This window comes from Rhinopithecus roxellana, chromosome 7, assembly GCF_007565055.1.
Source record: "Rhinopithecus roxellana isolate Shanxi Qingling chromosome 7, ASM756505v1, whole genome shotgun sequence".
In the NCBI taxonomy this organism is placed as follows: Eukaryota; Metazoa; Chordata; class Mammalia; order Primates; family Cercopithecidae; genus Rhinopithecus; species Rhinopithecus roxellana.
In genome coordinates, this window is record NC_044555.1 from 10,174,140 (window position 1) to 10,187,524 (window position 13,385).

Here is a 13,385-nt window from a genome sequence, read left to right on the forward strand (position 1 = left end):
GACCTTGGTGGATCTGACAATTATGTGTCTTAATGATGTTCTTCTCGAGTAGTATCTTTTTGTGTTCTCTGTATTTCCTGAATTTGAATGTTGGCCTCCCTTGCTAGGTTGGAGAAGTTCTCTTGGATAATATCCTGAAGAGTGTTTTCCAACTTGGTTCCATTCTCCCCGTGACTTTCAGGCACACCAATCAAATGTAGATATGATCTTTTCACATAATCCCTTATTTCTTGGAGGCTTTGTTCTTTCTTTTTACTCTTTTTTCTGTAAACTTCTCCTCTCACTTTATTTCATTAATTTGGTTGTCAGTCACTGATACCCTTTCTTCCACTTGATCAAATCGGCTATTGAAGCTTGTGCATGTGTCACGTAGTTTTTGTGCCATGGTTTTCAGCTCCGTCAGGTAATTTAAGGTCTTCTCTACACTGTTTATTCTAGTTAGCCATTCATCTAATCATTTTTCAAGGTTTTTAGCTGTCTTGTGATGAGTTTGAACATCCTTCTTTAGCTCGGAAAAGTTTGTTATTACTGACCTTCTGAAGTCTACTTCTGTCAGCTTGTGAAAGCCATTCTTCGTCTAGCTTTGTTCCATTGCTGGTGAGGAACTGCGATCCTTTGGAGGAGAAGAGATGCTCTGGTTTTTAGAATTTTCAGCTTTTCTGCTCTGGTTTCTCCCCATCTTTGTGGTTTTATCTACCTTTGGTCTTTGATGCTAGTTACCTACAGATGGGATTTTGGTGTGCACATCCTTTTTGTTGATGATGATGCCAATGCTATTCCTTTCTGTTTGTTAGTTTTCCTTTTAATAGTCAGGTCCCTCAGCTGGAGGTCTGTTGGAGTTTGCTGGAGGTCCACTCCAGACCCTGTTTGCCTGCGTATCACCAGTGGAGTCTGCAGAACAGCAAATATTGCTGGCTGATCCTTCTTCTGTAAGCTTCATCCCAGAGGGTCACCCACCTGTATGAGGTGTCATTCGGCCCCTACTGGGAGGTGTCTACCACTTAGGCTAAACAGGGTTCAGGAACCCACTTGAGGATGCAGTCTGTCCTTTCTTAGAGCTCAAACACCATGCTTAGAGAACCATTGTTCTCTTCAGAGCTGTCAGACAGGGATGTTTAAGTCTGCAGACGTTTCTGCTGCCTTTTGTTCAGCTTTGCTCTGCCCCCAGAGTTGGGCTCTAGAGAGGCAGCAGGCCTTGCAGAGTTGCAGTGGGCTCCACCCTGTTTGGGCTTCCTGGCAGCTTTGTTTACCTACTTGAGCCTCAGCAATGGCAGACACTCCTCCCACTGCCAGGCTGTTGCCTTGCAGGTCGATCTCAGACTGCAGCGCTAGCAGTGAGCAAGGCTCTGTGGGCATGGGACCCACTGAGCTAGGCGTGGGATATAATCTCCTAGTGTGCCGTTTGCTTTTACTGTTGGAAAAGTGCAGTATTTGGGCAGGAGTGTCCCGATTTTCCAGGTACAGTCTGTCACGGCTTCCCTTAGCTAGGAAATGGAAATCTCCCACCCCTTGCACTTCCTGGGTTAGGCGATGCCCCACCCTGCTTTGACTTGCCCTCCATGGGCTGCACTTACTGTCCAACCAGTCCCAATTAGATGAAACAGGTACCTCAGTTGGAAATGCAGAAATCACTGTCTTCTGCGTCGATCACGCTGGGAGCTGTAGACTGTAGCTGTTCCTAATCAGCCATCTTAGAACGGAAGAGACTGGGTAATTTTTAAAGAAAAGAGGTTTAATTGACTCACAGTTCTGCAGTCTGTACAGAAACCATAACACAGGCATCCACCTCTGGGTAGGCCTCAGACAGCTTACAATCATGGCATAAATTGTAGGTGAGGAGCAGGCATCTCACATGTTTGGAGCAGGACCAAAAGAGTGAGAGGTGCCACACACCTTTAAACAACCAGATCTCACAAGAATTCACTGATTATCATGAGGACAGCACCAAAGGATGGGGCTAAACCATTCATGAGGAATTCACCCCCGTGATCCATTCACTTCCCACCAGGCCCCACCGCCAACATTGGGTATTATATTTCAACATGAGATTTGGGTGGGGACAAGTATCCAGACTATGTTACCTGACTATTCTCAAAGTGATTGACATATTCATCCTTACATGTCCTCTTGTAGACCTACATGAACATTTCTTTGAGCCCATTTTCAGGAATAGAATTGTTGAGTCGTAGGAAACATATATATATATATATTTTTTTTTTTTTTTTTTTTTGATTAAGTAGTGCCAGATTGCCCTTCTGAATGGCCCCACCTGTCTGTAACCCCCTGGTTATAGTGGATGAGGATTCCTATATGCCTTCAACCCTACCAACACTTGGCATTTTCTTGCTTTCTAGTTTTTGCAAATCTTGTAGTCTTAAAGCAATATCTTATTTTAATTTAACTTTATTTTATTCCCAATGTTTTGAGCTTCTTTTCATGGTTGTATGCTTCTGGGATTGCCTCTTATGCAACTTGCCTGTTCTTATGCTTCATATATTTTTCTTTTGGGGCGTCTTTTTCATATTGAGTTACAAAAGTCCCTTGTATATTGTAGATAATAATTCCTTGTTAGTTTTAGGAGTTGCACCTATTTTCTCCCATTCTGTTATTAACTTTTAAAAAGTCTTTCCCTGTTTATAGATCCAAGGTACTCTGCATTTTCCAATAACTTTACAGTTTTATGTAAAAGTTACATATAGATGCATCTAGAATCTAGTTTTGTATATGGTGTTAGGTAGGGATATGGCTTTATCTTACTGCGTGTACTAATACTGTTTCCCCAACACATCTAGTAAATACTCTTTTGTCTGTCAATTTGTAGTGCCATGTTTATGCTCTATTAGACTCCCATTTTTTACATCAGTCTGATTTTGAGCTCTGGTCCTTTTCCATTGGTTTATTTTTCTGTTTTTGCAATAGTACTAGTGGTTTTTGTTGTTGTTGTTGTTGGTGGTGGTGGTTTTTTTCCCCACAGCTTTGAGTATGTTTTAATACCTAGTAGAGCAAATCTTACCCTCTTTACTTTGTTTTACGTTTGATTTAGCAATTTGTGGGGTTTTGTTCTTCTATGTAAATTTAGAATAAGTTTATTAGAAAATCCACTTTGAAATATGATTGAAATTGTATTGAATTTATAGATTAATTTGAGGGATAATTGCCATCTTTATTATATTAAGTTGTCCTATCCAAGAGCATAGACATTATTTCTTTAGATTGTATTCTGTATCCTTCATTAGACTTTTAAAGTTTTCTCTGTAAAGGTCTTGTATATGCTTGGTTAATTAAGCTAATTTCTAGATTCTATATAATTTTTGTTGCCATCGTGAATGGTATTTTTATGTTTTCTAGGTGGTCATTGCTGGTGTAGGAAAATGTTATTGACTTTTGTAGGTTGATATTATATTTGGTATCCTTGCTGAACTCTTTTATATTAGCTCTGAGAGTTTGGTTGATTCTTTTCTTTCATTTTTTTTCTAGTTGAATGATTACCTTCTCTGTAAGTGGTGCCAAATATAGAACTTCCCTTCTGATCCTTGCATTTCTTAATTCCACGCCCCCTTTCCTCATAGTATTTAGCCACGATATTTAAAACAGTAGCAGTGATAGAGTCAAGTTTGTCGTGTTCATGATTTTAAATTAATGCAGTTAGTTTCTTCATTATTCATAACATTCTTTGTCGTTTTTTTTTATATAATTTTTACCAAGTTAAGAATGTTTACTTTTATTCCTTGTTCACTAAGGATTATCATTATAAATAGAATTAAGCTATATTAAGTGCTGCTTTTTCTGTATCAATTGAGATAAAGCATATAATTTTTCTTTTTAGACTTGCTGATATATTACATTGACATTTTCTGATGTTGAACTCCCCATGCTTTCTTGTGATAAACTGCACTTGATCAAAATATATTTTTTAAAATATACTGTTGGATTCATTAACATTATTTAGCATTTTTTGTGTCTACATTTCATAAATGAAATAGCCCTAAACTTTCTTACTTTATAATTGTCTTTATTTGATTTTAGAATCAAGATTAAATTGCCCTCATAAAATGGACTGAGTAACTTTATTTTTTTTACAGTGACCGGAGTCAATTGGATAAGGTAGTAATTAATTATATTTTGGAAGTTCGGTAGAATAAACCTGTAACATCATCTGGACCTGAGGGTTTTGTTAGGGAAAATCTTTGACTACCATCGCCATTTTATTTTTTTCTTGATATTTAAAAATATTTCTTGTAAGTTTTCCAATTTATTAGCGTATTGTTTTTCATACTACTCATAGTTTTAGCTTTTTATGTTTTCCCTTTTTCATTCTGTATTTTATTTGCATCTTTTCTCTTTTTTAGCAAAGATCTATCCTATTAACCTTTTGACATAATTAAATTCTGGTTTGTTAATCTTTTCTGTTCAGGCTGTGTGTGTGTATCTGTGGAGGAGGATTCTCTGGTTTTAAATTTCTGTCCTTTACCATCTTACTTCTCTGTAATTTTGCTATTTCCATTACATTGACTGTTTAGTATGTCATTAACCTTTCTCATTTTATGATAAACTTACTGCTATACATTTACTACTTAGTTCTTGTTTAACTCTGTCCTACAAATTTTTATTTGTGTTTTTATTATCATTCACTTTTAAATCTTTTTTAGTTTCCTTTCCTTTTTCTTTTTAACTCAAGGTTAATTTAGTAATAAGCTATTGTGTTTTCAAACATTTGTTAAATTTTGGCTATTATTTTGTTATTAATTTCCAGTGCTATTGCATTGTGGTTGGAGAGCCTAAACTGTATGATATTCAACGTTTGGAATTTATTGATGTTTCATTTATGGCTGTAATCATAGTCTCTTTTTGGAAATTTTTTTTTTGTTGTCTTGAATGTTCGATTTGTTGGATATAGAGTCTTACTCTGTATATAATAGCTTGAGTTTTTTTAGTTGTAATGTGTAAGTGTTCTGTATCTTCATTTGATTTTTTTTTTTTTTTTTTTTTTTTTTTTTTGGTCTGCTCGACCTATCAGTTTCTAAGAAGAGTATTAAAGTATCCATATGCACTTGTTCCTTTTCTCTTTGCAGTTCTGCTAGTTGCTTGATATATTTTGAGACTGTATTATACAATATGTTTATATTTATGATGGCTATATCTTCTTGTCCTATTGATTTTTGTCATGTAAATTCTATTTAGTCAGATATTGAGACTGCTACCTCAGCTTTATTTTAGTTTATATTTGCCTGGCATATCTTATTATTTTCAGTTTGTCTGTGACTCTAAAGTATATCTCTTCTAGTATGAATATCGTTGAATCTTTTGTTTTAGTCTGTGTCTTTCTTTTAATTGGTAAGTTTAATTCATGTACATTTATTGCAATTACTTTTATTTTGGGATTTAATTATGGCATTTCTTTTTATGTGTTTTATTTATGGTACTCCTTTTGTTTTGTTTTGTTTTGTTTTTCTCCTTTTCTGTTTTATTCTATTCTTGCCCTGTAATGTAAGATCTATCTTCATGTTATTTACCCTTACTGATTTTTTTACACGTACAATAGCTGTACCTTCTTCCAACAAGATAAGTACCTCAGCAAGCTCTCAGGTTCTATATAGTTTCCAGTTAATACATACTTCATCTTGTAAACTTTGTCTAGAATTTTTATCTTTTCTAGAATACAGGTTTTCCTCTCACTTTCATAGTTTTTCCAGTGCTGGTTTCAGAAAAGGTAATATGGATCATACTAGTTTGCCACCTTGGCAGGAACTGGAAAAACTCAAGTTTTGTAGCAAATTAACAGGATTTATCTTGCTTTGAATGGCCCCACTTCAATCACAGGTGGTGAGTTGGTAACTTAATCAGTATTTTTTACTCCAATAACAGGTAGAAAATGTGAAATTGGTGGATCGTTATGTGAGTAAGAAACCAGCTAATGGGATTCTTTATCTTACTGCAACCCACCTGATCTATGTGGAGACTTCTGGTGCAGCCCGGAAAGAAACATGGGTATGTTCATGAGAAGAAGTATCAAAGGGTCTTAAAGAGTTGTGCATACATGCTGTCTATATGGTAGTTTCTTGAAATTTCAAGTATAATTTTTAAATTACTGTAAAACCTTTTCTTCAGAGGACCTATTCTAATAATCTTTTTGTGGTCTGAATTGTATTACTCCTCTTTTTTCAAGTTATTGACTCTAGTCATCGTAGTCATTTTATTCTACGTTGGAATATTCCTGGGGATTAGCTAAATTATTTTTAGGTAGAATAGTTTCTGCTAATTTCCTGAACTATGTTTGTAAGCATCTTGAAGTAATTTAAAGCCTGCTATCCATAAAATGTAGTTCAAGAACCAGCAGTATCTGTAGCATATGGGAACTTGATAAAAATGCAGAATCTTAAGCATAAGATTTTGATTTTATAAGAAGGGCTCAGGTTATGCTGATGCTAAGGCCTTATTGACTTTACCTTGGGCAGCACTAATTTAGACCATCTCTCTGTCCTAAGAGGATTTTACCTAGGTATATATATATGTGTGTGTGTGTGTGTGTGTGTGTGTGTGTGTGTGTGTTTACACCTGTAAGTAATGTTTTCTAATTACTTCAGCACCCCAACATTACTTTATGCCTTGCCCATCCTAAAGATCATAATTTAATCTTAATCATTAGATTTATGCTTAGAGCTCTTCATTTATAAGAAGTACAACATGCTTCTTTTATACAGCATAGCTTAGTGATTAAAGCTTTAGAGCCAGTCTGCTCAGGTTAAAATCCCAGCTTCAACATTTACTAGTTTTGTAACCTTGGGCAAGTTGTTTAACTTTTCTGTGTCTTGCTTCCTTCATCTGTAAAATAGAGATAAAATAATACCTTGAATTAGTTTTGAAAAGTCAAGATACAAGAATTATAAAGTGAATGTTTATAAGTGCTTATAACAATGCCTGGAACATGGTAAATACTATCATAAAAGTATAAAATAAATTGAATTGAGTATGCACATGAAAAAAGTATCTTAATACTTCCTTTTAAAACTGAACTTTTCCCATATATATCTTGCTCTTTGTGCTGTGATGATAAGAATGTCAAAAGAGGAATGAGAGCTGGGCTAGACTTAAGCTCTGATGCTAACTGGCTACGTAACCTTAGGCAAGTGATTCTTACTCTCCGGGCTTGTTTCTTCATCTGTAAAATGAGGTGGTTAGATTATATAATTAGTAAGGATTCTTGCAGTTCTAACAGTTCAGGAACCAGTTCTTTAGTACTGTGCCATGAGCCTATCTCCTATCTACCTGCATTTATAGACAGTACAGATGTCTCCAGATTTGTTCCTTTTGGGTATTATTTCAAATCCAGTGGACTGTATCTGGAAGGGAGGACTTACACTATTTCTGATGTCATAGGAGGCTTATTTACCCAATTAGGGAAGTTCTTCCCAGCCTTAGTCTGCCTACCTTCCCCCGATCCTTCCCAGTTTCACCACAATTGTTTGCCTGGGCCCTGATCTCAATTATCATTATTGTACTACCAAAACACACATCTCTGATGTTGACTGGAAGATCTTTGATTTTCTTGTGGTTGAATATATTAATTCATCTTACATTTTGTAATACCTCCAGAACTGCCATGGCAGGACTTGAGTGTGACAAAACAGTTAAGATAAAAATTAATCATACCTGTGATCCCAGCAGTTTGGGAGACTAAGGAAGAAGGATCGCTTGAGGCCAGGAGATTGAGATCAGCTTGGGCAACAAAGCAATACCTAGTCTCTACAAAAGTTAAAAAATTAGCCAGGCATGGTAGCACACAACTGTATTCCTAACTTACTTAGGAGGATGAGGCAAGATGATCTCCTTTGAGCCCAGGAGGTTGAGGCTGCAGTGAGTCGTGATTAAGCCACTGCACTCTAGCCTAGGCAACAGAGCAAGATCCTGCCTTAAAAAAATAGAAAATTTATCCTAGGAATATCTGAATCATTTCCACACTTGCTCCATTCTTAGATGGTGGATATGATTGAAAGAGTTCATTGAAGAGATGACTTTTCCAAATAAATTAGGGACTGGGGCATTGAGGTGGTGGGAGAGCAGAAAAGGCACTGTTGATTCCAAGACCATTCCAGGCACAGGACAGGGAGTCTAGAGAATGGAAAGAGCACATCCAGGCTCCATAGTTGCAGAAACATCAGATAGGGATAGGAGGAGAACATCAAAGATCAAAATGCAAAACCATGATTCTATGGCTTTTTGAATCAATTAAGAGAGAATTAATATTATTTGGACACATTTTATTTCATCAGTTCCCTTTCCATGCATTTCTTTTTTTGCTGGCATCAGCATGAACAGAAGTAATCATCCTACATTCTTTGCTTTACTGTCACTAGAGTTTAAAATGTAGAGGAATAGTTCCTCCCTAACATTTCTAGTTAAATCCTTATTCCAGAACTAGAGATTTTAGAATTCCCAGAGAAGAATCCTGGCCTTATATGGACTGCTATGGTTCAAATTCTGTTTGTGCCACTTCTTGGCTATATGATATCTGATGAGGAATTCACTTCTGAGAGCTTTGTTTTTTTTCATTCCTGAAATAGGATGATTACACCTCAAATGGCTCTTTTTAAATAGCTAATGGTCATGGACTACTTTGTTTATAATAAAGCACAATACCAACTATTAATAACTATCTTAATTAGTAATTTGATATAAGAAAAGAAATTCTTATTTTCCTCTGTAACAATTATTCTGTGATTGTGAACTCTATCACAGCATGCTAAAAGTCACCTATTCTGAGCTGATCCACCAAAATTTTCCCACAAACTTGGTAATCTTGTATCCCTAAGGAGAGAGAAATTTTCTAACACTGCGTTCTGCTTCTTGTTGCTTTACCACTATTATGCTTTAGTTCTATTTGAGAGAACCCCAGTTATGTCTTACAAAGAATGGTTGTAGGCTATAGATGTAGCCTACAGATCTGGTCATGCTGTCACCGTTATGGAGAGTCAGGAATACTGATAGTGATAGAGATATTGCACATCTGTATGTATACGCTGCTTCTTTTATGTTTTTCAGATTGCACTCCATCACATTGCCACTGTGGAGAAGTTACCCATCACTAGCCTGGGCTGTCCCCTGACCCTCCGCTGCAAGAATTTCCGGGTGGCCCACTTTGTTTTAGACTCTGACCTTGTGTGCCATGAGGTTTATATTTCACTACTCAAGCTTTCTCAGCCAGGTGGTTGTGATAGTATTTTTATCTAAAACCATTTTAATATTTTTCCAAAGTGGCATAATGGAAAGATCAGGGCTATGGAGTCAGAGGAGGGTTTGGATCTGGACTCTACCACTTATTAGCTCCATTATATTTGGGCAAGTTATATAACCTCTGAACTCATTTTCTTTACCTATAAAAGTAAGGAGAGTAAAAGCTCTCCAATGGGGGTTGTTTTGAACCTTGAATACCTTCATATATCAGTATATAGTAGATGTTTAGTAGACATTTTCTTCTCTCTCCCTCCCTCCTTTTAAGTTTCAACTTGTGAATGTTTCCTCAGTTTAGGAAGGAAGACTGCTGTGGAACAAAATTTGTTTCCTGTTGTCCTGCAGACTTTTTGTTTGGCCCACGATGTCCACCCCTACTTTTAATTCCATCTAGAAGACTAAGGGAGTTCATCAAAGTCCTCATTAATGTAGGACTTAATGCTTCCTCCAGCTTCACCCTTTCGTTCCCCATCCCCCACCCCTAGGCAATTAACCGTCAGCTTCCTCTGATTTTAGTCTTTGATTTTAATCATGCTCTTACATTTTCTCCCCCATTTTTCCCCTTTCCCCAAAATAATTCCTCAATATTTGCTGATTTTTATTGATAAAGTTACCTGCTGGATGACCCAACATTTTACAAGTCTCTGATAGGCTCCATTCATCTCTGGAGAAGTTGTTGCCACATAAATTGGTCAAATGAGTTATTTGATTGGATACTGTATCTTGTGAAGGGAGGAAGCAGGACTGACAGAGAAAAGAGAGGGAGTGGCCATTTATAAGTCAGAAGTTGCTGTTGGCTTGACAAGTAGAATGCAAAAACATTGTTGAAGATGTGCAACATGTTACAATAAGCAGTACTGTTAGGACATGGGAGCCCAGTTAAAAACTTTTGGTAAGGACTCTTTTCCTAACATGTGAAACCCTGAAGCCTCAGTTCAATCAATTATCCAGCATTCTTTTTTTATAGGAAGCTAGGCAGAAAGATCCCACTTTGTATTGATACTACAAAAAATTAAAACATTTTTTAAAAGAACCCAAGCAGTATTCCAGTTTTTATTCCTTACATAAAGGCAAACTTGCACACACTACAGTCTTTTTCTGGAACTGTTTGACAAACATTCCCTTTGGGAAAAGGAAATCTAGCGTTTATTTGTGTTGTTTGATGATTTTTAGGTTTCATTCATCATTTTGTTTTCCATGCCTATCTCTCTTCTCCAGCATTACCTGAAGATCTTTATGCTTTTTCTTATAATCCCAAATCCTCAAAAGAGATGAGGGAAAGTGGATGGAAACTGATTGAAGCAATATCAGACTTTGGGCGTATGGGAATACCCAACAGGTACTGGACCATAACAGATGCCAACAGAAACTATGAGGTAATTTTGTCCTTGTTGTTTGCCTTTTGGTGCATTCAATTAAAATGGCAGAATATCAGGAAACAAGATTTTGAAAAAAGAGAGAAATGATTCATAATCCTTCTCTCCTTTCCATTCAACATTCAGCCATTCAACAAACATTTATTGAGTACCTACTGTGCAATAGGGACTGAGTAAGAGATCTCATGGCCTAAAGCATAGGGTGCTATGTGAGCATAGGTGCAGGGCATGAAAATCAGCCTAGGAAGCCAGAAACAGCCTGATGCTTTGTGGAGTAGCCTTGTGAAGGCTAATTTACTTTTAACATTTTTAGTTTTTAATTATGGATCTATAATAGTTGTACATATTTATAGGGTACATGTTATATTTTTATACAGGCATACAATATGTAATGATCAGATCAGGGTAACTGGGGTATCCATCACCACAAGCATTTATCATTTATTTGTGTTGGGAACATTCCAATTCCATTTTCAGTTTTTTTATTATTGTTATCTGTAGTTGTCCTGTTTTGCTGCTGAATACTAGATCTTATTCCTTCTATCTAACTGTATTTTTGTACCCATTGAGGATCCTCTTTTTATCCCCCCACTCCACTACCCTTACCAACCTTTGGTAACCATCATCTATCCATGAGTTCATTTTTATTTTTTTGCTCGTACAACATGTGAGGGAGGTTATGCAATATTTGTCTTTCTATGCTTTGTTAATTTCACTTAATATAATGTCCCCCAGTTCCATCCATGTTGTTGCAAATGACAGGATTACATTTTTTTGTGGCTGAGTAATATTCCATTGTGCGTATATACCACAGTTTTCTTTTCTTTCTTTTTGAGACAAGGCCTCACTCTGTTGCTCAAGGTAGAGTGTAGTGGCATGATCATAGCTCACTGTAGCCTCAATCTCTTGAGCTCAAGCAGTCCTCCCAACTCACCCTCCCATGTAGCCAGGACCACAAGCACCCACCCCCATGCCTGGCGAATTTGTTTCATTTTTTGTAGAGATGGGGGTTTTGAACTTTTGGGCTCAAGCGATCCTCCCTTCTTGGCCTCTCAAAGTGCTGAGATTGTAGGTGTGAACCACTGCGCCTGGCCAGTAGTGGCTATATGATTTACATTCCTACCAATTGTGTATGAAGATTTCATTTTCTCCATATCCTCACCAGTATCCATTATTGCCTTTTTGATAAAAGCCATTTTAACAGGTGAAATGATATCTTATTGTAGTTTTGGTTTTCATCTTTATGATGATTATTGATGTTGAATGTTTTTTCATATACTTGTTGGTCATTTGTATGTCCTCTTTTGAGAAATGTCTATTCAGATACTTTCTCCATATTTAATTGGATTATTTGTTTTCATTCCTTTGAGTTGCTTGGGCTCCTTATATTTTCTGGTTATTAATCCCTTGTCAGATGGGTAATCTGCAAATATTTTCTCCTATTCTGTGGGTTATCTTTTCACTTTGTTGGTTGTTTCCTTTGCCATGGAGATTTTTAGCTCAGTGTTATCCCACTTGTCCATTTTGCTTTGGTTGGTTGCGTAATGCTTTTGAGGTCTTACTTGAGAAGTCTTTGCCCAGACCAATATCCTGAAGTGTTTCTCTGCGTATGGACGTCCAGTTTTCCCAGAACCATTTATTGAAGAGATTCCTTTCCCCCAAATATGTGTTCTTGGTGCCTTTGTTGAAAATGAGTGAACTGTAAATGTGTGGATTATTTCTGAGTTTCTCTCCTAATTTATACAGGGGGAGAAGGAAGGAGGTCAGGAAGTGAAACCGTATCATAAAGGGCTTCATGGCCAAATTAAGGAATTTGAACTTTATCATGAAGACAGTTGTGAGTCACAAGAGTATTTACACTTGAAAGGAACATATGTATATTTGTATTTTAGAAAGATAACTGTTATTAGTGTGGAGAATTTGTTTGCTGGAGCTAAGAATGCAGGAGAATGATATGTAAAGTTATGAGAACCTGAACTAAGGCAATGGCTGCAGATGGAGAGAAGGAGATGGTTTTGAAAGATATTTAGGTGGTAGAATTGAAAGCAACTGGTGACAGATCAAATGTGACTAGAAAAGTGGAGGAATTTAATATGCATCCCAGCTTTTCTGGTTTCTGGCTTTGATGACCAATGAGTAGTGGTGATGTTAACAAAGATAAGGACCACAAGAAGAGGGGCAGATGGTATCTTCAATTTTACACTTGATTTCAAGGTGATTAAACAGATATCAAGTATTTGATTTCAAACATTTGGGTCTGGATCTCAAGAAAGAGCTCTGGGCCAAATATGGACATCTGGGAATGTGTTGGAGGTCCCAAGGACCGTTCCTCAGGTTTTGTGATTTACTAGGAGAATTCATAGGACTCGGCGTATAGTCATACTTATGACTGTGATTTATTACAGTGAAAGGATACAAAGCAAAAATCGGCAAAAGGAAAAGGTTCAGGGGAGAAAGTCAACAAAACTGGAACAAGCTTCCAGAGTCCTCTCTCAGCAGACTAACATAGGACACACTGAATTCCTCCAGCAGAAATTGTGACAACACTTACGAAATGTTATCTACCAGGATGCTCATTAGAGGCAGAGTGCTCAGGGCTTCTATTGGGACCTGCCCACATAGGCACGTTCTGCCTAGTGTATGCCAGAAGTCCAGATGTCCAGAAGGAAAGCAGGTGTTCAGGATAAGCCACATTGTACAAACAGTTTTAAACACAATGCAAGTAGGCCTTTCTAAGGGTTGTCTGATGGTTAATATTGTCAATTTGATTGGATTGAAGTA

At 36.9% G+C, this 13,385-nt stretch overlaps 1 protein-coding gene across 4 annotated transcripts in view; it reads left to right on the forward strand.

Annotated features, from left to right (window-relative positions):
• The window catches only part of MTMR8 (myotubularin related protein 8), a 109,080-nt gene that overhangs the window by 28,945 nt on the left and 66,750 nt on the right, over positions 1-13,385 (forward strand). For 3 of the 4 annotated variants that reach the window (XM_030934331.1, XM_030934333.1, XM_030934334.1), the window contains exons 2-4: positions 5,866-5,988; positions 9,040-9,205; positions 10,447-10,604. In XM_030934331.1, coding sequence (XP_030790191.1) covers positions 5,866-5,988; positions 9,040-9,205; positions 10,447-10,604 — 447 coding nt within the window. The remainder of the gene's footprint in view (positions 1-5,865; positions 5,989-9,039; positions 9,206-10,446; positions 10,605-13,385) is intronic. The other variant, XM_030934332.1, reaches the window with a different exon arrangement.